This window comes from Scardinius erythrophthalmus, assembly GCF_964197995.2.
Source record: "Scardinius erythrophthalmus genome assembly, chromosome: 17".
Taxonomy (NCBI): domain Eukaryota; kingdom Metazoa; phylum Chordata; class Actinopteri; order Cypriniformes; family Leuciscidae; genus Scardinius; species Scardinius erythrophthalmus.
The window spans coordinates 4051695-4078563 of record NC_138237.1 but is presented as its reverse complement, the minus strand read 5'-3'; the positions used below and the strand labels follow the sequence as shown (position 1 = coordinate 4078563).

Below are 26869 nucleotides of genomic sequence, written 5' to 3'. Positions count from 1 at the left end.
CTTGTAAATCTTGTAATGTAAAACTTCCCTATCTGGATTTGTTGTGTGTTCAGGAGATCACGCTGACGGAAGGCAGTAAAGTTTTTGCCACATGGAAGAATCCACCGCCTCCAGTCTTCATGGAGTTCTTCTTCTTCAACGTCACCAACCCTGACGCCTTCCTGAAAGGAGAAGCCAAAGCTCGCCTCACTGAGATGGGGCCGTACACCTACAGGTACAGCGGACGCTCTGGGCTTCAGTAATCAGATCTCTAGCCAGCCAAACACGAGTGGCAGGGCATCTTTCTTGGTCACACTGTTGCTTGTTTTCAATTGCACTGTGAAGCTCCGCCCACAGTGAGACCTCATTGGTCCACAATCCCACTCTGCACAACTGCATAACATAATGTGTTATGTTTAATATTGTTATGTTACGTTGTGCCTTAAAATAACATAAAATATAACAAAACATAACAAAAGATATCATAACAAAACATGATGTAATTTAGTGTTGTTTTATGTTGTTATGTTATGTTATGTTGTGTTATGAAGCTCCGCCCACAGTGAGTCCAAAATCCCACTCTACACAACTGCAAAACATCTTATGTTTTATGTTATGTTATGTTATGTTATGTTATGTTATGTTTTGTTTTGTTTTGTTTTGTTTTGTTACGTTACATTGCATTGCATCTTAAAAAAACATAAAAGATGCTGTTGTTTTTCATGTTTTTATTTGTGTTATAAAACAAAACATAGCAAAACATTACACATAACAACGTTTTGCTATGCTATGTTTTTGTAATAAAACAACATAAAGCAACATAAAATATAACATAGCATAACATAACATGTTGTTTTGCTAAGTTATGTTTTTTGTGGTGTTTTATATTTTGCTGTTATTCTGTTTTTATCATAACATTATATAAACATAATATAACAAAACTTATCATTATGTTTTGCTGTTATGTTTTACATATTTTTTGTCAACAAAACAAAAGCATAACATAACAGCAAAAAAAAAATGTTTGTTATGTCAAAATAACATAAAAACATAATACAGCAACAAAACAACAGCATAACATTATAAAACATAATATAACATAACAGCAAAACCACATTCACTGTAAAAAATTACATTATCAGTGAATCATGACAACTTCTGTTTTAACATTACTTTAACTCTCATTACTTTAATTTAAGCACTTTCAACATTTTTATGTTTTAAAAGTGAGTCTAATAGGATATAATGCTGTTTGCAGAGAGTACAGGCCCAAACACAACGTGTCGTTTGTGGAGAACGGGACGATGGTCGCCGCTTATACGCCAAAGTATTTCGTCTTCGTGCGTGAGAAGTCAGTCGGAGACCCGAGCGTGGATCTGGTGACGACCGTGAACATCCCAGCGGTGGTGAGAACTCAAAGTTCATGAGAACGTGGTTAACCTTCATCCTTCCCTCGGGTCATTTTGACCTGGACCTTTGACCAAGACCCCAGGACTTTTGTTGCAATTGAACCACGAATAAACACGCACACAAAATTTTATTTTGTGGTTGAAATTTAAAAAAGTGACAAATCCTTCTCTCACAGGTCAATTAGGAATGAAGGAAATGCAAGGAATGCTTCACTACACATAGAAAAACCTAAAACTTTAGGACCCAGCGGAACAGCTCATTCGCTCCATATATATAGAGCTATAAGGCCATCTAGAGTATTACATTTATTATGTAAATACTATTATTTTCCTCAAGAGGTCGGCAATGACTCCCAGTGTAAGATATTTTGAGCTGAATTAAAAGCGTTATGCATTAAATTGTGAGTTATTTTGAATTTAAGCTGAAAGAATGTGAGGAATGTGCTTAAATGCCTATTTATTTATTATTTATTTATCAAATTTAGTCATTTAAAGGTAAATTAAATAAAAAATAAACAAAAATCTCCAAACAAATTGCATTAAAAAATGTAGAATGAAGGTAGTTGAAGTTTGTTTTTCTCGCCGGTCTGAATCTCACGTTCTGGTTTCCTCACACAGGCCGTGATGAATCGGATCAAAGGCGCGGGATTCTGGGTGTCCTCGGGCATCTCCATGTACATGGGCTCCATCGGCACCACCATGTTCATGACACACACGGTGGACGAGCTGCTGTGGGGCTTCAAGGACCCGTTGCTCACTCGCCTGCGCACCATAAAGCCCGACACCGACGAGTACTTCGGCCTCATGCTCAACGTGAGTCACAAACATCTGATACATCACAACACACCTCACTTACCCTTGCACTGCTCTTTATTAAAATCTTTATATTCTTATTTATGTATGGGCTTATTTTAAAATTAAACTAAAATGTTCATGGCTGCACACAGGCATTCATAACTGTGCGCGCCCACGGCAAGGAACGAACAGGACAGAGTCAATGTTTTTTAGTTCCTTCCTACTTCCATAGAAATTCATTGAAAACGCTTGCTCTACTCCACACCATTATTAACGTCCGTGCGGACGAACATAATTTACTTTCGTTTTTACGTTAGCGATTTAAAAGCCTATTTTTAAAAAATCATTAGAATTTTGTTAGAAGAATCAGTGTGTTTGGTGTTACTCGATATATATTAATGGATTAAAATAAACAATCTGTAAGAACTTTCGAACTATATAACTATTTTCTTCAGATTTTTACATTTCCACATGCTGTCGCACAAGTAATCTATATAACTGTAGATCTCTTTGGTGTTAATCATTTAAAACATCATTAACTCGTTGTGAGAGCATTGTTAATATTGTATATTGTCGTTGTGTTTTCAGAAAAACGGCAGTGATGACGGAGAGTTTGTGTATCACACCGGAGAGCAGAACTACCTGGACTTCGGACGCATTTTCACCTGGAAGGGAGAAAAGTAAAGCCCGATTGTGCTGAATATTATATTATATTTGAATATTATATTATATTTGATGAAGCGCTGCGGTGCAGATGTTTGATTTCATGTGCTTCCTGTCTCAGGATGCTGTCGTTCTGGAAGACCAACCAGAGTAACATGATCAACGGCTCCGACGGCAGCGCCTTCCACTCGTTCCTGACCAAAGAAGAGCGACTGAACGTCTTCACCCCCGACCTCTGCAGGTCACATGATCACATTCACACACATGCACCCCTGACCTCTGCAGGTCACATGATCACATTCACACGCATGCACCCCTGACCTCTGCAGGTCACATGATCACATTCACACACATGATCACATTCACACGCATGCACCCCCGACCTCTGCAGGTCACATGATCACATTCACACGTATGCACCCCCGACCTCTGCAGGTCACATGATCACATTCACACGTATGCACCCCCGACCTCTGCAGGTCACATGATCACATTCACACGTATGCACCCCCGACCTCTGCAGGTCACATGATCACATTCACACGCATGCACCCCCGACCTCTGCAGGTCACATGATCACATTCACACACACACACACACACACACACACACACACACACACACACACACATGATCACATTCACACGCATGATCACATTCACACACATGATCACATTCACACACATGCACCCCTGACCTCTGCAGGTCACATGATCACATTCACACGCATGCACCCCCGACCTCTGCAGGTCACATGATCACATTCACACACATGCACCCCCGACCTCTGCAGGTCACATGATCACATTCACACGCATGCACCCCCGACCTCTGCAGGTCACATGATCACATTTACACACATGATCACATTCACACGCATGCACCCCTGACCTCTGCAGGTCACATGATCACATTCACACGCATGATCCAAGGGGGTAATCTTTCAGAAAAAATTTAAGCTTCCCCCGGCACCGCCATTGATTAGCAGACCATCACCTACTTGCGTTAGCATTCCATTGACTCCCATTCATTTTGGCGTCACTTTGACAGCGAATAACTTTACATCTGAGGCATTTAAAGACTCCACTCACAAAATGACAAAATAATTAATCAGAATACTTAGCAAAAGTTTCTCCTGCTCCTATCTCATGGACACCTTCTACTCACACTCTCCGTCTCTGCAAGATTCTGAAGGGAATGATTCAGATTTCTCTCGGCACAGTTGCTAGAAGACAGACGGGTTGCTCACGTCACATCCACGTCGTCAGGCTCAGTGTGAGTCTGCGCATTCGCTCAGCCATCAGGAAGTGAGAGCTTCTAATTGACTTAATTTGTCTCCGTTGAATCCAATGGGGTCGCTGTGTCCATTTCTTTTACTGTCTATGGCATGATCACATTCACACACATGCACCCCTGACCTCTGCAGGTCACATGATCACATTCACACACATGTTCACATTCACACACATGTTCACATTCACACACATGATTACATTCACACACATGATCACATTCACACACATGATCACATTCACACACATGCATTCAGCAGAGCTTTAGTCATGGAGTCAGTGTTTTCAGCGCCAGAACTGCAGATGAAACGGTCACACTTTACAATAAGGTTCATTAAAAAAAGGGATAGTTCCCCCCAAAAATGACTGTCTTAAAAGAACTTAAATATTTGAATTTTGTAGGGAGGGGCGCAAAAACTCAATCTTGCCTAGGGCAACCAAAGGGCTAGAGCCGGCCCTGAATCTATACATACCATATACGTATCCATACAACCATATATAGTATGGTTTCTGGAAACAGTCGTGACTTGCTAGATGATTTCTTCAATGATGCATCGTACTAGTAGTGAAGCAGTGAGTTACAGCATTATTCGGGAAACACACTCCTGATCAGATTTCTTAGGCGTACTGAAAGAATAACACACACACACACACACACACACACACACACACACACACACACACACACACACAGTTTAATAATGACACAGTGTAAAATCTCAGAGTTGTGAAAATATGATACACCAGTGTTTTGCCAGATGAGAAGTTTATCTATGCATAATCTTTTTACTCTTTTAATTTCTTTTAAAACTGTTTTAATTTTCTTTGCTTTTATTTTGTGATTATTTAAATTCCTTCCTGTAAAGCACTTTGAATTGCCATAGTGTATGAAATGTGCTGTATAAACTTGCCTTGATCAGAGGAAATGCTCTATTCTGTGCTGATGTTCTGCCTCTGGTCCCGCAGGTCGATCCACATGCGCTTCGAGAAGGAGGTGGAGGTGAAGGGGATCCCGGCGTATCGGTTCACTCCTCCTCGAGCCGTGCTCGCCAGCGGGAAGAACAACCCGGAGAACCAGGGATTCTGCCTCACGCCGAACAAGTGCCTGGACGACGGCGTGCTGGACGTGTCTGTGTGTCGCAAAGGTGCTTAACCACTCAAGACGTTTCAGTCATATGAGTCATTACTAAAATAAGGCATTTCATTTCATTTAATCATTCATTTAATTGTATTATTTACTTATTGTTTATTGTCTCATGTGCTTGAAGTCATGTATATATACATGCATATTTATACACCTTGGTTTTGGGGTTGGTATTTTTAATGTTTTTGAAAGAGTCTCACCAAAGCTGCATTTATATACATATTTGAAAATACAGTAAAAATTGTGAAATATTATTACAATGTAAATCAGCTGTGAATATATAATAAAGTGTAATTTATTCCTGTGATCAGAGCTGAAGTATCAGCATCATTACTCCAGTCTTCAGTGTTACTGTCACGACACACACAAGAGGAGACAGATCCAAGTGCAGTATGTTTTAATTAGGAAATTCCAAGAGAGTAAACAATCCAGGCATGAGCCGATATCCATTAAATCAGTCCAACAATAAACACAGATCTCACGGGCAAGGGAACAAGAACACAGAAGTGTCGTACATTTTACAAGGACTCGACAACACACACTGAAACGGACAGGACTATATACACAATCATAATTAAGGTGATAGAACGCAGCTGAGACTGTGATGGGAATCAGGTGTAGCGAACAGGATTATGGGAACTGAAGTTCATATGTGATGACACCGTGAGGGAAGGAGGACATCTCGTGGAAACCCGGGGAAAAGTAACCAGACACTGTGACATAACCTCCCCTCAACGGAGTGGCTCCCAGACACTACAAGACAAGGATAACAACAGAACAAGACAAGAGTACAGGGCGGGAGGCAAAACAGTAAAGAATCAGGGGGAGGGATGGGGGGCCAGGTCCATGGAGAGGAACAGGGACAGGAAGTGACAAAAACCTAGATGGCCGGGAAACACAAAAAAGTTTATCAGGCGGGTCCGGCTCCGGCCGCTCTGGGTCTGGTTCTGGCCGATCAGGGTCTGGGTCCGGCTCCGGCCGATCAGGGTCTGGGTCCGGCCGATCAGGGTCTGGGTCCGCCTCCGGCCGATCAGGGTCTGGGTCCGGCTCCGGCTGACCAGGGTCTGGGTCCGGCTCCGGCCGATCAGGGTCTGGGTCCGGCTCCGGCCGATCAGGGTCTGGTTCGGGCACTGGAACTGGCACCACCGGCTCAGGCACTGGAACAGACACCACCGGTTCAAGTGTGTGCGTAGCCCACACACACCACATGGCTGTGGTCATAATGACCAGTGTCGCAGTCACTGAGGGCTCAGGAACTGGCACCACCGGCTCGGGCTCAGGAACTGGCACCACCGGCTCGGGCTCAGGAACTGGCACCACCGGCTCGGGCTCAGGAACTGGCACCACCGGCTCAGGCACTGGAACTGGCACCACCGGCTCAGGCACTGGAACTGGCACCACCGGCTCGGGCACTGGAACTGGCTCCGGCTCTGGAAGACGCACCGCCGGCTCTGGAAGACGCACCGCCGGCTCTGGAAGACGCACCACCGGCTCTGGAAGACGCACCGCCGGCTCTGGAAGACGCACCGCCGGCTCTGGACGTCGCGACGGCGGCTCTGGAAGACGCACCACCGGCTCTGGAAGACGCACCGCCGGCTCAGGAAGACACACCGCCGGCTCTGGAAGACACACCGCCGGCTCTGGAAGACGCAAGGTCGCTCTGGACGGCGCGGCGGTCGCTCTGGACGGCGCGGCGGTTGTTCTGGACGGCGCGGCGGCTGCTCTGGATGGCTCAGCGGTTGCTCTAGACCACTGAAGGAGCGAGCAGAGTCCGTCCTCCCCTGCCGTCCTTGATGGAAAGCTGCCGGCTCCGGATCGAAGGGAGGCCATGATGGACAGTGGCGCCGATCCTCTCGGCTACCTCCCCCTCCGCGACCTCCCCGTGTCCCGCGGAAGATGACTTGGCGGGTTCCCTGAAAGGATTGTCTCTGGGGAGGGGTGTTGACCACCATGGTCTCCTCAGGCTTACGAGCCCATAAGGCATAACACTCAAAGAGTGTCATGCGAGGCTCTGGCTCTTTGGGTCGAAAGTTCGCTCTCTGCAGCCTCCTCTCCCGCTCGGTGGCTGGGGAAAAAAACATACCGCTGGATCTTGTTGTGGTCGAGTCCTTCTGTCACGACACACACAAGAGGAGACAGATCCAAGTGCAGTATGTTTTAATTAGGAAATTCCAAGAGAGTAAACAATCCAGGCATGAGCCGATATCCATTAAATCAGTCCAACAATAAACACAGATCTCACGGGCAAGGGAACAAGAACACAGAAGTGTTGTACATTTTACAAGGACTCGACAACACACACTGAAACGGACAGGACTATATACACAATCATAATTAAGGTGATAGAACGCAGCTGAGACTGTGATGGGAATCAGGTGTAGCGAACAGGATTATGGGAACTGAAGTTCATATGTGATGACACCGTGAGGGAAGGAGGACATCTCGTGGAAACCCGGGGAAAAGTAACCAGACACTGTGACAGTTACACGATCCTTCACAAATCACTCTAATATGGATTTCTGTCTTTCTCTACTGTTTACATTAAATTCTTAAAGGATTAGTTTAAAATTTGGATTAAAATCCATCATTTTCTAAAAAAAGAAACATTTATATACTTCAGACATCCCAACCTGCAAAAGTTCATTTCAGGGAGGTACCCCCCCCCACCCCACCCCACCCCAAAAAAAAAAAAAAATGGAAGGAGGACAAGGATATGACATTTCACCACAGAGTTGTTGTCCCTAAAATATATAAAAGCATAATACATTTCTATAGGCTATAGGCCTATGCATTTATTTGTTCATAATGTTACAATTTGTAGATTACTTTTACTATTTATACTATTCATGTAAACTGCTTTTATTTATATTCCATTGCAGCTTTAAACAGGTCTAAGGAATAGGCTAATATGCACATGAATGAAATGAAACTTGTTGAACTCACCTCAACATGTCTTTTACAATCATTTAACCCGCCATGGGCAATGCTGAAGTCACTGTTACAAACTTTACAGCGTGCAAGACTATCATTATGTTTTACTCTTATAAGACAGGGGTACACTTTCATGTAGTCTGCCGTAAAATGTATCTTATACTTTCGTTTTTTGCATGTTTTTTTGTGGCACTCTCCCGTTGCCATGGCGCTCCTGTTTCTAGATACACTGAACTGATTAATTCGGTTCGGGAGAAGCGATAAAACCCGCCCACACTGAAAATTGATTGGTTGATTTACCGAAACAGGCCAATCAGTTGCTCTCTATCTTACGTGCGCACACACGCACACACGAAAGGTCTCTCGCTCCCTCTCCCTGTCTGCTGTGCACGCGCACTCTGGCTCGCTCGCTCTAGATTCCGGGAGATTTTAACTCATTTGCGGGTATCAGGGAGCCGCTATCAACATGCGGGAGACTCCCGGAACTTCCGGGAGACTTGGGATGTCTGTATACTTTTTAACCACAAATGCTCGTCTTGCACGTCCATGACTTCACACATTACGTAATCACGTTCTAAATCCGGTTCTAAACTATGGGGTTGGGTGAAAAACTCCATCTCATTTTCTCCTCCAACTTCAAAATCATCCCACATCGTTGTATAACCTTTTATTTTTAATGTGTTTTGTAAATGGAGTTTGACTTAGGCTTTGCTCGTTGGCTTTGTAAACACTGGGTCTGTTCTTCCGCCTACGTCACGCTTGACCTTTCAATGTGATTACGTAATATGTGTCGCATTACAGCTAGTGCAAGAACAGCATTTACAGTTAAAAAGTATATAAATGTTTTTTTTTTTTTATAAAATGACGGCTGGTTTGTCTAGATAAGACTCTTATTCCTCGGCTGGATCGTGCCGAGACTTTGAAGCTGCACTGAAACTCACATTTGGACCTTCAACCCCATTGAAGACACTCTATGGAGAAAATCCTGGAACGTTTTCCTCAAAAACCTTAATTTCTTTTCGACTGAAGAAAGACAGACATGAATATCTTGGATGACGTGCGGAAGAGTAAATTATCAGGAAGTTTTAATTCTGAAGTGGATTACTCCTTTAAGCCATAACCGACTGCGTTTACTTGGATACTTGCAGAGACGGGCATTTATGACATTTTTTTTGTGTGAAATAGTCCGTTCAAGCGCAAGAAGACGCGAAACAGAGCTTGATGCAGTATTCGTGCACTAACTAATCGATTTCTCTTTTGCGTCTTCTTACGCTGGAATATTTAAATTGGCAAGGCTTAAACTTTCGTGATAATGCAGCACTAGTCCGTCAACTGTCCCGAGTATCAATCACGTTTGTTTACGTTCATGTTCTCACAATATTGCATTGTTAGAATTCATAAAAAGCAGTGCTGGGCAACTATTAATCGCAATTAAAATCCAAAATAAAAGTTTGTGTTTACATTATATATGTGTATGTACTGTGTATAATTATTTTGTATATATAAATACACACACATGCATGTATACATTTCAGAAAAATGTGTTAAATATTAATATTTTATATATAAATAACACATTTTTCCTAAATATATACATGCATGTGTGTATTGTGTATAGCCTATATTAATATTAATGTATAATATAAATTATGTATAAAACTATGCATTATATACATACATTTGTGGTGCGTATTTATATATACAACATAATTATACACAGTACACATATATTATGTAAACACAAACTTTTATTTTGGATGCGATTAATCATTGCCAGCACTAATAAAAAGTTACTGACCAACAGGCGATTGACACCGTTTCACAAACCCAATTTTTACTCTAATTTGACGCTTGGCGAGTGTTGATTTTAGGCATATACTTCATATACTTGAGAAATGTAATTTATTTTGTGTCTTTTGATTTTGGGGTCCCTGGGAATGCATAAACTGCTCAAATGTATGCCTTGAATGCAATGCATGTCTGTTTGCATGAATGTAAACGGTGGTTCTGTGAGCTTCACGATGTTGTTGGTGTGTGTCACAGGTGCTCCTGTAGTCGTGTCTTTCCCTCACTTTCACCTGGGTGATGAGAAGTACGCCAATGCCATCGACGGTATTTCTCCTGTCCACGAGCATCATCAGACCTTTCTGGATCTGAACCCTGTAAGTGAAACACCAGCTGATCCACTCAACGTTCAGACACTTTAAACAGATTCTCGATTCAATTCAAATTGAGTAACATTAAAAACACAGACGGCAGCAGAAATATTAAGCTTATCTTTCTCTACTGTTTACATTCACTTCATTTTTTCAGCTATAAAGCTATAAAATGCTTGATTCAATTTTACAATTTAGGAAATGTTCTGTTGTCAGTCAGATACAGTATGAGTTTAGTGCTGTCAAATCGATTAATCGTGATTAATCGCATATAACATATAAGGTTGTGTGTGTGTGTGTGTGTGTGTGAGTGTTTATAGTATTTACATTTTTTTAGATGCGATCAATCACAATTTTTATTAACGTTCACAAAAACATTTTTTATACACCGTTCATGGAGTGTTTTTCCTCAAACATTTCAGTTGGATGTTCCTTTTTTAAATGTTGCTACTTGTTTCAGAATATTCAGAAAACATTCAAAAGTAACATTCCCATAATGTTTGAAGAATGATACAATGGAATGTTCCCTAAGCATTCACATATTAACCAACGTTGGGAGATGTAACTTTATATAACTTAATGGGAACATTAGCATAACTTTCCTAAAACAGATTTTTGCTATCTGGGAAGGAAGGAAAACAAGAAGGATTCACGTACCTTCTGTTCATAACATTTTAGGCGAAATATGGGCATGGGAGAGCAGTGCTCTACCACTTCACCCACCCACATTTTTCTTATTGGTCAGGGATCAAACCGGCAACCCTTCGGTTACAAGCCTAAAGCCCTAACCAATAGGCCACGGCTGCCCCTTTGCTGACTTTATTGGCCTAAAATGACAATTTTATGTAGGAAACAACACACAGAATGCAGAGTTTTTTCCCCCTATTTTTACAGAATTTAATACAGATATTTAATAGAGTGTGTGTGCAGTGTTTGACACTGAGTTCTATCTATTGTTTAAGTGCACTTCACTGTTGGAGTGTCATTGTTATACTTGCATCATAAATATTGTGCATATTTTCAATATTTAAAAGACTTCAGGAAAGATGTCAATAAAACAACAATAAATCTAACGTGCCAGCTAATATGGCCTAATAGTCCTAGGAAAGCAACTATCTGTCATTTTACATTGCAGTCATTTAAATGTAATTACAGTATTTATTCTAGCTGTGTGTCATAATACAGTAGTGAAATATGGTAGCCTACTGTTGTGTATAGGGGAAAAGGTAGAGGAATTACTATGATCAAAATACATTTTCGACCCTTCTTTAGCAAGCTAAACATTTTATGACCATATATTTTGTCATATATTTTACATTACATGTTATAAATGTAATATATTTCACACTTAACATCATATATTTTTGCTATATTTCAGAATATATTTCAAAATGATAAATATAAGTGGACAACGTCAATGTATTTGGAATATATGCCACATATTTTTGACACTTTAAAATATATTTACATATATTTCTTTTGTGTATGGGTTCTGTTCATAGTATTTTAGGCGAAATATGGCCGAGTATTTGTACTATTTCATCAAATATAATTGTAGTACGTTTATGAGAATCATGATATGTGAATGCTTGGCTAAAGAGATGAATCTTTATCAGGAAGGCTATTCCAGAGTTAAGGAGCCAAATGTAGAAAACGCTCATTTTCGTGATCTGTGCCTCTTTCTATAATGTATTTTTTCCTGTGTAATTAGTTTGTTAACTGCAATCTGACTCAGATCTTGACTTCTCCTGTGTTAGACTATGGGAGTGCCTGTTCGTGCCATGAAAAGAACCCAGATCAACATTCATATCGACAGAGTAACCGGCTTTCCGTGAGTGATGTTTTCCTGTCTGATATATTTAATCACGGCGTTCTGATAAACAGGCGTGAGTGTTTATATAGTTTTATAGCTGAAGGTCATTTGTCTCTGTTTCCTCAGTATGACCAAGAATCTCAACAATACTATCTTCCCCATTGTGTTTCTGAACGAGGTGAGAGTCAATGGGATGATTTAATCAGCCATTACAGTTGAATATCGTATTGAATGTGTGTTTGCATGATTTGTTTTGCAGTCGGTGGTGATTGATGACGCTTCGGCCGCGAGGATTCAGAAACTGCTGTTGGTCGTGACTCTAGTCTCTCATTTTCCTCTAATCATCATCGCTCTGGGAGTCATCCTGCTCTTAGTTTCCATCATCCTCGCCATACGCTTCTATCAAAACAAGGTAATGAAGTGTTGAAAGCAGTAGAATCACTAGTATTTCCCCAGATTATTCTTCACTTTCCCACCAAATCATTGGCTGTCAGTGCGGTTCACACGAACTAAAGCTGCATCATGTGACACTAATTTATGCGCCAAATCATTCCACGAATATTTATGTGTCCGTTCTGTGTGTGTTTGTTGTGGAAACAGAACGCTATTCTTCCACAATGACCTTTATGAATCAATATTCACATTCACACGGTCACTGTTCATAGAAAAGACAGATGTGTGGAGTTTGAGAAAATCGGTGGAGCTGGTGACATTAACTCTCAGCTAACCAAAAATATGTTCTTTGCCTGAACACTCGAAAGCTAATGGTTATGGAAATGTACGAAGAAACATTAACCCTTAAATGCATGAATGTTTCGCAAATCATTATTACATATCCGGTCTTTAGTGACCCGGATCTATGTCACGGATGGATCTCCACCTGTCGCGATAATATAAAACTCTACTGATGTTTTTATAAAAATTACACAAAATTAAAATAAAGCATATTTCGTTACCTTTCGGAGCTTGGAAGGGTTTAATTTCAGCAGATGTTTTTTACCATCATTACTGTCCCCATCAGAGCTCATTAGGCTCATATTCGCCATCCCAACCGATATATTGGCTGATAAATCCAAATACAGATTCTTATATAATTTTTGAGAGCCTGATTACAAAAACAAAAGTCTCACCATTAAAATCCATGTCCCAAGAATACAATTATAATGTTCTCATTATAATTATATCTAGCCTATATGACAGACTTAAATGTAGTGGAGCTGAGGTTTCATCCAGAATCTGCTGTTGTTCAGACTGTGGTTTATGTGACTGTGGTTTATGTGATGCTGTTTTCTGTCATAACTCAATCAGAAGTTACTAACCACCACATCCTGCTCTCCAGGGGCCGTATTCACAAAGCATTTTATCTTACCACTAGGAGTACTCCTAAATCGCACTAAAAGATTTTAGCTAGGAGTTTTCTCTTAAAAGTTATTCACAACGCCTTTCAGACCTACTCTTAGTAAAGAAAAATGACAACTCCTAAACTAAGAGTGAGTCTTTGTTGCTATGGATGACGTCATTACTCATGCACGAGCTTGACTGAAGTGACCACCTTGATTGGCTGATGATTGTAACGCGGGAATGATTCCAAACCCCTCCCCTACGATGATGAGTGACAGGTGACAGGTCTGAGAATGCGTGCGCTACACAAGTAGTGCGAAGGACGGAAGATGATGAATAACTGAATAAATAGCCTAAATGAATAAAGAGTAAGGCAAAACAAATAGCCTAGTAGCCTAATGAAACATATGGATTGATGCAATATCTTTGCAACATTATTGAATTAATCTGTCACTATATGTCTCTGCCTACGTTTGCAAAGAGAAGAACATTTTAATTTGATTCACAATGAAACGTTACAATTAGTTTACATGCAATGAGTAGCCTAGTTTTGGTTGTTGTTGGTGGCGTTATTGCATCCCTAGTTATGCCTACAATGCAGAATTTTTCCCTCGTGATTGGACGCTCCTGTAGCCGCCGCTACGCATTTCAAAACATCGCAACGTGAAATGCCACAAAAAGCGGTTTGTGAATAGGTCTTAGTGAGTTAGGAGTCCTCTCGACTTCTTTTAAGCTGTCCCAGACTTAGGTGCTACTTTTAGGGCTAAAATGCTTCGTGAATTACTCTTAGTGAAAAAAATTAGGAGTCCTAAAGTTACGAGTGACACGCCCATTATTTTTAGGAGTTGCTCCTAAATTCGCCAGTTAGGAGCTACTTTTAGCCTTAAAATTCTTTGTGAATACGGCCCCAGATCAATTCACCAACCTTGTGTCAATGCTATGCTAATAGCATCTGCTAATTCAGGCCTGTTTCACACATCGCACATCTGTGGCGCATATTAATTTCTGCAAAAATATCACATAAGAATTGTGTCACATGCTGAACTCCTCTTGCTCAAATAGTAGATCATTTGACAAAAATATGTTTTAAGAACGTTTTGCTAACATTCCCATTAAAATGGGATTTCTGAATGTTCTCCGAATGTTCAATACATGCAGTTTTTTAAATGTTTTGTAAACGTTTAGGGAACATTCAATTGTATTATTCTGCAAAAATTATGGGACTGTTACTTTTCTCTGAAAATTCAGAAACAAAGTAACATTTAAATAACGTTGTACAAACATCCAGTGAGCGTTCCATGAACAATGTATGAATTATGTTTTGTGAACATTATTAAAGACCAGCTAACTTTAAATGGACATTTTATTACCGTTATTGGAAGAACGTTTGGTTATAACTTTGTTTATAACGTTCTAAGAACGTTTTCTGTTAGCTGGGAAAGTGATGGGTTCGATCTCCAGGAAATGCATGAAATGATCAAATGTATAGATGCTTGGAATAAAAGCGTTTAAAAAACATTCAAGGTTCAAATAAAACGTTTAAGGAAGTTCCATGAACGTTGTATCATTTTTTAATGTTTAAGGGTTTTTGAATGATTGTAATGAATGATTATTATCATTGATTATCAGCTGTCGTGGGCAGCGACAGTGACACCTGGAGGGGCGTGATTGGGAGGAACGGCCCCCCTGATCTGAACCCGAGCGGTGTTCTGTTATTGGATTTCTGTGCTAGTTACAGCTTGGCCATAACGAACACCATGTTCAAGCATAAGGGTGTCCATCAGTGCATGTGGCACCAGGACAGCCTAGGCCGGAGGTCGATGATTGACTTTGTGGTCGTTTCATCCGACCTTCGGCGTATGTCTTGGACACTCGGGTGAAGAGAGGGGCGGAGCTGTCAACTGATCACCACCTGGTGGTGAGTTGGATCAGATGGCAGGGGAGGAAGCTGGACAGACTCGGCAAACGTACAGTGAGGATCTGTTGGGGAACATTTCGCCGAGTCCCCTGTTAGAGAGATCTTCAACTTCCACCTCCGGCAGAGCTTCGACCGGGTCCCGAGGGAGTCTGGAGATATTGAGTCTGAGTGGACCATGTTCTCCACCTCCATTGTTGACGCGATCGCTCAGAGCTGTGGCTGTAAGGTCTCTTGTTCCTGTCGAGGTGGCAATCCCTGAACCCGGTGGTGGACACCGTAAGTAAAGAATGCCGTCAAGCTGAAGAAGGAGTCCTATCAGGCCTAGCTGGCTTGTGGGACTCCTGAAGCAGCTGATGGGTACCGGAAGGCCAAGCGGACTGCAGCCTGGGTGGTTGTGGAGGCAAAAAATCGGGCTTGGGAGGAGTTTGGTGAGGCCATGGAGAAGGACTATCGGTTGGCCTCGAAGAGATTCTGGCAAACCGTCCGACGCCTCAGGAGAGGGAAGCAGTGCCCTACCAACACTGTTTACTGTGGAGGTGGGCAGCTGTTGACCTGAACTGGGGATGTCGTCTGACGGTGGAAGGAATACTTTGAGGATCTCCTCAATCCCGCCGTCACGTCTTCCATTGAGGAAGCAGAGGCTGAGGGCTCGGAGGCGGACTTGTCCATCACCCAAGCTGAAGTCACCGAGGTAGTTAAGAAGCTCCTCTGTGGCAAGGCACCGGGGGTGGATGAGATCCGCCCTGAGTACCTCAAGTCTCTGGATGTTGTGGGGCTGTCTTGGTTGACACGCCTCTGCAGTATCGCGTGGCGGTCGGGGACAGTACCTTTGGGCTGGCAGACCGGGGTGGTGGTCCCTCTTTTTAAGAAGGGGGACCGGAGGGTGTGTTCCAACTACAGGGGGATCACACTTCTCAGCCTCCCTGGGAAAGTCTATGCCAGGGTACTGGAGAGGAGAATACGGCCGATAGTAGAACCTCGGATTCAGGAGGAACAGTGTGGTTTTCGTCCCGGTCGTGGAACACTGGATCAGCTCTATACCCTCTATAGGGTGCTGGAGGGTTCATGGGAGTTTGCCCAACCAATCCACATGTGCTTTGTGGATTTGGAGAAGGCATTCGACTGTGTCCCTCGCGGCGGCCTGTGGAGGGTGCTCCGGGAGTATGGGGTCTGGGGCCCTTTGCTAAGGGCTGTCCGGTCCCTGTACGACCGGAGCAGGAGCTTGGTTCGCATTGCCGGCAATAAGTCATACTTGTTCCCGGTGCATGTTGGACTCCGGCAGGGCTGCCCTTTGTCGCCAGTTCTGTTCATAATTTTTATGGACCAAATTTTTAGGTGCAGCCAGGTGCCGGAGTGTGTCAGGTTTGGGGACCACACGATTTCGTCTCTGCTCTTTGCGGATGATGTTGTCATGCTGGCCCCATCAGACCAGGACCTTCAGCATGCACTGGGACGGTTTGCAGCCGAGTGTGAAGCGGCTGGGATGAGAATCAGCGCCTCCAAATCCGAGGCCATGGTTCTCAGTCGGAAAAGGGTGGCTTGCCCACTTCAGGTTGGTGGAGAGTTCCTGCCTCAAGTGGAGGAGTTCAAGTATCTTGGGGTCTTGTTCACGAGTGAGGGAAGGATAGAACAGGAGATTGACAGACGGATCGGTGCAGCTTCTGCAGTAATGCGGCTGATGTACCGGTCTGTCGTGGTGAAGAAAGAGCTGAGCTAGAAGGCGAAGTTCTCGATTTACTGGTCAATCTACATTCCTACTCTCACCTATGGTCATGAGCTGTGGGTTATGACAATAGGACAAGATCCCGGATACAAGCGGCCGAAATGAGCTTTCTCCACAGGGTGGCTGGGCGATCCCTTAGAGATAGGGTGAGAAGCTCGGTCACTCGGGAGGAGCTCAGAGTAGAGCCGCTGCTCCTCCACATCGAGAGGGGTCAGCTGAGGTGGCTCAGGCATCTGTTCCGGATGCCTCCTGGACGCCTTCCCGGGAAAGGTGTTCCAGGCGCGTCCCACCGGGAGGAGGCCCCGGGGAAGACCTAGGAATACTGCCTTTAACGAGTTTTACGGGTTTTAATACAATTCACTAAGAAGGACATTATGAAAATAGTAGATAATAACCATAGCAAAGAGATCAAATCAGTATTATATTATAATGAAATTATGACACATTCAACAATAAATATAAGAACATATAACTATTTGTGTAGAACATGGACAGGATCTAGTCCTCTCCTGAGTCAGACTCATAAGCGAGTGTATGAATATGTACATGCATTATTAATGTAAACACTCAGATGTGTGAAACAGGCTTAACTTACTTCAGCTTGAACTGAATCTCCTCCAGTCTCCTTAATCACATGATGCTTTCAACTGGTTTAAGGACTAAAACATGCTGTACTCGAGGAATATGTCAGCCAATTGTTTGTGTTCTTGACCGTGCATTGTTTGTTTCAGACTGATAACACACACACACACGTTATGTACTAAACAATCGTTGTGTTTTCTTTCTTATTTTTAGCCATCCGCAAAGAAAGACACATCACACATTCACACACTGACTCTTCCTCATGTTACATTCTAGCTCCCCCAAAAGGAGGGGAGCCTGACAACCCACTGCTCAGGCCCACCGATACCAGCAAAGGAGGTACGGAGTCGCGGCGCGAGAAAAGGACACAAACACCAAATACCGTATAAAAACAAAGCTTTTATTTAACCACGGTAATATTGTAAATAATTAACAATGATAAACAATAAGAATTTCCTGGGAAAAGGGGAGGGCTGGACGAACCAAAACAAAGAAATAAACAAAAAGGACCCCACCCCTAACCTATACTAATCCCCAAAAATAAAATAAAATAAATAAAATTACAATTTCTATCTGGCACACGATCAAGGCGCCCTAAACAAAATTACAGCTGGTGGTCCGCCCAGGTCTAGCTGGTGTTTCTAGACAAAGAAGTATACCTATGGGTGATGTATGTATACCCCGGGGTAGCTCTAAATCTACTCCCCAACTCCCTATAAACAACAGAGGAAAAAAAAATAATTAATACAAATTATAAAAATTCACAAACAAACAAGTGCTCCGTCCTGCTACTACAAGTTCCAAAAAAGATGAAACACAAGTTAGGTTTACTAACACACAAAAACAATTGAACTATTCTCAAATATTTCAAGCAAAAATGTCAGAAAACCAAACACACACAGGGTACAAACCAAACCAAAAGCAGGAACAGAGAGAGAGAACTAATCCAAAACTGAGCTTTTTAAAGAGCCCAGCCAGCTGCAGCCACTGATGAGTGGGCGGAGTTCCAAGTCCCAATCAGCCGATGAGCCACCAATCAGCTGCCGGAACAGTCACAGAAGCCATCTTACCTGGTAGAAAAACACAAACACACAAACCACAAGCAATACCAGAACAAAATGACTATAAAACGAACCCAGAACTCTGGGGACGTAACACGCCCCCCCAAAAAGGTGTGCAAACCACCTTTTGCACACAATTAGTCCTGGTAAACACGGGACAACGCGTCTGCAACTACGTTGGAAGTTCCTTTAACATGAGTGATACAAACATTGTATCCCTGTAGGATCAGAGCCCACCGCATAAGGCGGCGGTTCTGATTGTACATTCTTTTGAGGAATGTAAGAGGATTATGATCTGTGAATACTCTTACAGGCACAACACTAGAACCGACATATACCTCAAAGAACTGTAAGGCCAACAATAAAGCAAGCGTTTCTTGTTCAATGGTAGAGTACCGTGACTGGCACGGATTGAACTTCCTGGAAAAAAAACTAATTGGCCGATCTACTCCTTCCTCATCTTCCTGTAAAAGGACCGCCCCAGCCCCCACCATACTGGCGTCTACCTCCAGCTTGAAAGGTTTATCAAAGTTAGGAGCTGTTAGCACAGGAGCGCTACAAAGCAGTGCTTTTGCTGACTCGAAAGCAGAGCTGCACTCTGCGGACCATTTAAAAGGTACTTTAGGACTGAGCAAGGTAGTTAGGGGTGCTACTACAGTTGAAAAGTTTTTACAAAAAGTCCGATAGTAACCCACCATTCCAAGAAATCGACGTAACTGACGGCGTGTTTTAGGAGCAGGATAGCTTACAATAGCGTCCACTTTGCTAGCAATGGGACGCACTTGCCCACGACCCACCTGTTTCCCCAGATATGTTACAGTAGCTTTACCAAATTCACATTTAGCCAAGTTAAGTGTTAACGAAACGTTTTCCAAACGCTGGAACACCAACCTCAACGTGGAGAGATGTTCAGCCCATGTGGGTGAGTATATTACTACATCATCAAGGTAAGCTGTACAGTTGGGAACGTCATCAAACACAATGTTAACTAAACGCTGAAATGTAGCAGGAGCATTGCACATTCCAAATGGCATAACTGTATACTGTACAAAGTTATCGGGGGTCACAAAAGCCGAAATGTCAGAAGCCCGTGGGGTTAGGGGCACCTGCCAATAACCTTTAAGCAAATCGAGTTTACTTACAAAAACAGCCGAACCAATCCGGTCAATACAGTCTTCTATCCTAGGCAGCGGATAGGAATCTGGCACAGTTACTGCATTTACTCGACGGTAGTCCGTGCATAAACGGGACGTGCCGTCTGGTTTCGGAACCAAAATACACGGGGAGCTCCAAGCACTGTGACTACGTTTTGCCATGTCATGTTTTAACAGGTAGTCAACCTCACCTTTCATTAACTCACGTTTTTTTGTGTTTATCCGATAGGGATGTTGGCGAATAGGAGATGTACTGCCTACATCCACGTCGTGCGCCAAAACAGACGTGCTCTTAGGTACATCTTGGAACACAGTAAGAAAAGAATGTATTAGAGACACAAGATCATCTTTTTGACTGTCATCCAAATGTTCCATTAATGAAGGTAAGTTTTGTAACATCTCTGAATTACTAAGACGTTTACACTGTTGTAATGAGTGACGCAATTCCAAACCATCATTATTGTTCTCCTCTAGGTCCACAATAGGCACAGGAACCACCAACGCCATGCTGGATCCCGCAGACTGAACCGGAACACTAGAGGGGTTGTCGGAAGTGTTACGCACATGATAGGCTTTAAGCATGTTGACATGACACAAACGAGAAGAGCGCCTGCGATCTGGTGTTTTGATAATGTAATTAGTATCACTGACTTTGCGCTCCACAACATACGGTCCAGAAAAACTGGCAGACAGTGATGAACCTGGGATTGGTAACAAAACCAGTACTTGATCCCCGGGCAAAAACGCACGGTCTTTTGCTTGTTTATCATACTGTTTTTTCATACGTGACTGAGAGGAAGAGAGAGACTCCTGAGCTAGCATGCAGGCAGCATGCAGCCTCTCCCGCATCTGACTTACAAAGTGTAACACATTCTTAGGGGTACTACTAGGCGCATCAGATAGAACACGCTCCTTTAACACTTTTAACGGACCCCTAGGTGTGTGTCCGAACACAAGGTCAGCCGGGCTGAACCCCAACGATTCCTGCACTGTTTCCCTAACAGCAAACAAAACAAAGGGCACCCCCTCATCCCAATCAGCACCTGTTTCCATACAATACTTCCTCAGCATGGCCTTGAGCGTCTGGTGCCAGCGTTCAAGAGCCCCTTGACTCTCTGGGTGGTAAGGGCTGGAGACCTGGTGCGATAGGGACAATGTTTTTAATGCAGAAGAAAACAGTTTGGACATGAAATTAGTTCCTTGATCCGTCTGGATCACTCTGGGAAGACCAAAGGTGGAAAAGAACTTAATCAGACTCTTAATAATTGTCTTAGCTGTAATTGTCCGGAGAGGAATAGCCTCCGGGTACCGAGTGGCGCTGCACATAATGGTAAGCAGAAACTGGTTACCTGTTCGGGTTTTTGGTAATGGACCCACACAGTCAATAATCACCCGCTCAAACGGTTCTCCAATCACAGGAATCGGGTGAAGAGGCACACGAGGAACAGGTTGGTTCACTTTTCCTGCAAGTTGGCATACATGACAGGTTTTACAGTATTGCACAATGTCCGATTTTATTCCTGGCCAGAAGAAATGTCGGAGGACTCTGTTGTATGTTTTAGTTACCCCTAAATGTCCGGACCATGCAGGGTTATGAGCCAGTGACAATACTTGCTGTCGTAGTGGTGATGGAACAACTACCTGCCAAACTGTATCCCAGTCCTCACCCGTTTTATGCGCAGTCCATTTACGCATTAGAACACCAGCGTCCACAAGGTAAGCAGTCTCCTTTACTTTTGCGTTTTCAAGAGAGACCACAGAATCAAAGCATTTATTAAGGCTGACATCCTCTTTTTGCCACTCAATCAGCCTCTCTGATGTGATGGATGACAACACATCACCTAACTGGGGAGCGACTCCGCATCCCCCTTTCTCAGCCTGCACATAAGATAACCCCTCTGGTTTAGACTCTACATCTATAGTTTCAACCCGTTCAAAAATAGTATCAGACAAATTCACTGTATCCCCCTGCATGTGAGCCTGTGCCCTTGTTAAAACACATGCAGGGAACACTTGAGGATACTTCTGAACCAGGACAATGTCAGAGATATTACATTGTGGTCTGTCTGTTACTTCTAGTACTGGAGACACCTTACCCCCAGCAATGTCGTTTCCTAGCAATAGTGCTACCCCTTCCACTGCTAGCGTAGGCACCACCCCAACACGGAACCGACCTGAAACCAAATCAGAATGCAAGTGAACCCAGTGTAAAGGCACAGAAATTGGGCTAGCTTCGATACCACACAAAAGTATATGTGAACCACAGTATGTCTGATCAGACCATGGCAACACATCTGTAAGGATAACTGACTGAGCCGCACCAGTGTCACGTAAGATTTTAATTGCCCTCTGGTCTTCAGTTTTCCCTGTGCATGAAACACACCCTACAGACACAAACGGAGCATACACCAGGTCTGGTTTCCTTGTGAGTACCTCGCTAGCACTTCTAGCTTCCTGGTAAGAAACAGACTGAGTTAAACCAACACTCTTACGGACAGGTGGAGGTGACTTAGGCTTGTTCTTAAGTAAGAAACAATCTGAGATTAAATGGCCTTTCCGGTGGCAATAAAAACATTCCCTCTCCTCTTTCCTAGGAACAGTAGGAGGGTCTGAAGAGCGTGATACACCGGCCACTGGTGAAGCGGAAGTCCTGCTCTGACTGGATGCTGTAAACACCGTTTTATGTGTTAGGGCATATTCATCTGCTAGGACCGCTGCCTGACCCAACGTCGCCACCTTCTTTTCACTAAGATGCAACACGATTCTTTCGGGTAGGTTGTTCTTAAAATCCTCCAACAATATCTGATTTCTCAAAGTCTCATAAGTAGATGTTTTATTGGCTGCACACCAGCGGTCAAACAAGGACTCTTTGTCCCTGGCAAACTCAACAAATGTTCTACTACCGCTTTTCTTATAATTTCTAAATCGTTGTCTATAAGCCTCTGGCACTAGCTCATAGGCACGCAGCACGGTAGCTTTAACCACATCATAATGTAAACTGTCCTCTATAGAGAGAGAGGCCACAACCTCCTGGGCCTTCCCAGTTAGCTTACACTGGAGGAGTAGAGGCCAGACCTCTTTTGGCCACTGTAGGGCAGTAGCTACCCGCTCAAAAGCAGAAAAGTATGAATCTACCTCAGACTCACGGAATGGGGGAACCACCGCAATGTTCCTCCCCACATCAAAATGACCTGACTTGCCAACTGGGTGAGAAGACCCCCCAGCCTCAAGCTCCATTCGCCGAATGTGAATTCGAGCTTCCTTGTCTGCCTCTATTTTTCTAATTTCTATCTCATACCTCCTTTTGTCTTCCCTATCTTTTAGGTCTGCTTCCAGACGGGCCGTTTTCAGCTTCAACCGAGCGACCTCTACAGACTCGGGGGACACAGGAGACAACGGGTCGTACTTTGGCAGAGTTCGAGGCACCGGAGCTTCCCCACCTCCCACAGCGCCCTTCGACCGTGCAGGCGAGAGATTCTCTACGGCGCCCTCGTCCTCCCCCTCATCCTCTGTTTCCACGTCCTCCACAGCCATAACTCCTGCCCTTGACAGACTCAATAAATGGCTTTTGATCACCATTACTAAATTTGCTTTACGAGCCTGTCTATCAACTGTAATATTGTAGTAGTCCGCTAACGCTAACAAATCAACCTTACGCAGGTTAACCAATGAACCCAATGAGGGCTCCGCAATAAAGCCTGCCACATCTGAAGTAGCCGCCATGCTCACACCTCATCCAGTACAATCCTGCACTATTCAGTACTCAACGAACACCACAAACTACAAATACTAACAAACTACAGGACAGAACAACAACTACTATGCAAACACTACTAGTCCTTACTCACACCCCAACACCACACCCCAATCACCGAGTAAAGGGTGGTCTGAGCAGCAGGGCGCCAAGCATCCCGGACGAGCCCCCAATTGTTACATTCTAGCTCCCCCAAAAGGAGGGGAGCCTGACAACCCACTGCTCAGGCCCACCGATACCAGCAAAGGAGGTACGGAGTCGCGGCGCGAGAAAAGGACACAAACACCAAATACCGTATAAAAACAAAGCTTTTATTTAACCACGGTAATATTGTAAATAATTAACAATGATAAACAATAAGAATTTCCTGGGAAAAGGGGAGGGCTGGACGAACCAAAACAAAGAAATAAACAAAAAGGACCCCACCCCTAACCTATACTAATCCCCAAAAATAAAATAAAATAAATAAAATTACAATTTCTATCTGGCACACGATCAAGGCGCCCTAAACAAAATTACAGCTGGTGGTCCGCCCAGGTCTAGCTGGTGTTTCTAGACAAAGAAGTATACCTATGGGTGATGTATGTATACCCCGGGGTAGCTCTAAATCTACTCCCCAACTCCCTATAAACAACAGAGGAAAAAAAAATAATTAATACAAATTATAAAAATTCACAAACAAACAAGTGCTCCGTCCTGCTACTACAAGTTCCAAAAAAGATGAAACACAAGTTAGGTTTACTAACACACAAAAACAATTGAACTATTCTCAAATATTTCAAGCAAAAATGTCAGAAAACCAAACACACACAGGGTACAAACCAAACCAAAAGCAGGAACAGAGAGAGAGAACTAATCCAAAACTGAGCTTTTTAAAGAGCCCAGCCAGCTGCAGCCACTGATGAGTGGGCGGAGTTCCAAGTCCCAATCAGCCGATGAGCCACCAATCAGCTGCCGGAACAGTCACAGAAGCCATCTTACCTGGTAGAAAAACACAAACACACAAACCACAAGCAATACCAGAACAAAATGACTATAAAACGAACCCAGAACTCTGGGGACGTAACACTCAGGACTGAAGCCATTAGGAAACCGGCATCTTGAAGAACAACTGAAGAGTGTCTCTGCACACACACACACACACACACACACACACACACACACACACACACACACACACACACACACACACACACTTCAGGGTCATTCATCATCTGTTTAGTTACATATTTAAACACTGAGCAACACTGAAGCTGCTGTAAGTGATTTTTGGAGGATCACTCCTCTCGCTCTGTACTTTTGTGTGTCACTATGTGAGCTGTGGAGCACAAACACATTTAGGCCTAAATTTAAGATTTATCTACTTAATTTGACTCGACGTGGCGTCGGTACTGTCTCAGGTTGGACAAAATTTCTAACCAGCATGCACTGCTGTTTGACAGAGCGAGTGTATGTATCTTTTAGTGGGCGGGGTTTATCACAGAGGGTGTGTGTATCTTTTAGTGGGCGGGGTTTATCACAGAGGGTGTGTGTATCTTTTAGTGGGTGAGGTTTATCACAGAAAGAGTGTGTGTATCTTTTACTGGGCGGGGTTTATCACAGAGAAGGGCGTGTGTATCTTTTAGTGGGTGGGGTTTATCACAGAGAGGGTGTGTGTATCTTTTAGTGGGCGGGGTTTATCACAGAGAAGGGCGTGTGTATCTTTTAGTGGGTGGGGTTTATCACAGAGAGGGTTTGTGTATCTTTTAGTGGGCGGGGTTTATCACAGACAAGGGCGTGTGTATCTTTTAGTGGGTGGGGTTTATCACAGAGAGGGTGTGTGTATCTTTTAGTGGGCGGGGTTTATCACAGAGAAGGCGTGTGTATCTTTTAGTGGGTGGGGATTATCACAGAGAGGGTGTGTGTATCTCTTAGTGGGTGAGGTTTGGACAGAGCCATCTCATTGGAACTCAATTGAGACAAGTGAAGCCCATTTTTAGCGATTATTTAGGACTTCCGTTCCTGACGCGAAGACTCAGACAGAGCTTGACGACGTAGAAATCTGAATCATTCCCTTCCGAATCTTGCAGAGACGGAGAGTGTGAGTAGGAGCTGTCCATGAGCTGGAGCAGGAGAAACTTTTGCTAAGTATTCTGATTAATTATTTTGTCATTTTGCCTCCACGTCCCCGCGATTGTCCGCAAGCTTCTCCTCCTGTCCATACGGTAATCTCTCTACTGTGCGACAGAGAGTCGAGTGGTTATGACGCAATCGTTAGCCTACTTTTACAAAAACTGCTTCTACGGGGCCATAACATAAGCTACAAGGTAATGGAGCATTTTATACATTGTCGTGTTTCTTTAGAAATAAATAATGGACAAATGGAGTCTTCAAACGCCTCAGATGTAAAGTTATTCGCTGTCAAAGTGAAGCCAAAATGAATGGGAGTCAGTGGGATGCTAACGCAAGTGAAGTTCTACTACAAGATAGTGTCACACGGCCGGCTTCAACTTCCGGTCGACTTCCTTCCCGCTTGGGTTGATCACAGAGAGGGTGTGTGTATCTTTTAGTGGGCAGGGTTTATCACAGAGGGTGTGTGTATCTTTTAGTGGGTGAGGTTTATCACAGAGAGGGTGTGTGTATCTTTTAGTGGGCGGGGTTTGACACAGAGGGCGTGTGTGTCTTTTAGTGAGTGGGGTTTGACACAGATGGCGTCTGTCTCTGTCAGTGGGTGGGGTTTGACAGGGTGAGTGTGTTAGTGGGCGGGGTTTGACACAGAGGAGGTGTTTATCTTTTAGTGAGTGGGGTTTGACACAGAGGACGTGTTTATCTTTTAGTGAGTGGGGTTTGACACAGAGGACGTGTTTATCTTTTAGTGAGTGGGGTTTGACACAGATGGCGTCTGTCTCTGTCAGTGGGAGGGGGTGTGTGTGTTAAACCACTAAAATACACCATATTAAATGTAATTCTAAAGCTGCACGTTTAACGCACTGTTTTTTGAGATGGTCACTTGTTTAAATCTCTGAGCCATTTTATTTGAGTTTTATGATTTCTTTGTCATGACACAGATGTGCCAAACATGAAAAAATTGCACTTGATGAATTTGATTCACTTGGACATCAATGGAAAAATCACACAGTGAAATTTCATTTTTGATCCCGAGTTCAAATGATAG

General features: G+C 43.4%; 1 protein-coding gene across 1 annotated transcript in view; it reads left to right on the top strand.

Moving 5' to 3' along the window:
• Positions 1 to 18022, top strand: part of LOC308705463 (lysosome membrane protein 2-like) — a gene marked incomplete at its 3' end in the record, with an annotated part of 40370 nt that extends 22348 nt beyond the window's left edge. The window contains exons 2-12 of the mRNA XM_081390486.1: positions 54 to 214; positions 1238 to 1385; positions 2007 to 2201; positions 2772 to 2863; positions 2968 to 3087; positions 5105 to 5283; positions 10257 to 10375; positions 12127 to 12200; positions 12309 to 12360; positions 12442 to 12594; positions 17960 to 18022. Of these exons, the coding sequence (XP_081246612.1) occupies positions 54 to 214; positions 1238 to 1385; positions 2007 to 2201; positions 2772 to 2863; positions 2968 to 3087; positions 5105 to 5283; positions 10257 to 10375; positions 12127 to 12200; positions 12309 to 12360; positions 12442 to 12594; positions 17960 to 18022 (1356 nt within the window). The remainder of the gene's footprint in view (positions 1 to 53; positions 215 to 1237; positions 1386 to 2006; positions 2202 to 2771; positions 2864 to 2967; positions 3088 to 5104; positions 5284 to 10256; positions 10376 to 12126; positions 12201 to 12308; positions 12361 to 12441; positions 12595 to 17959) is intronic.
• Between the last annotated feature and the right edge of the window lie 8847 nt (positions 18023 to 26869).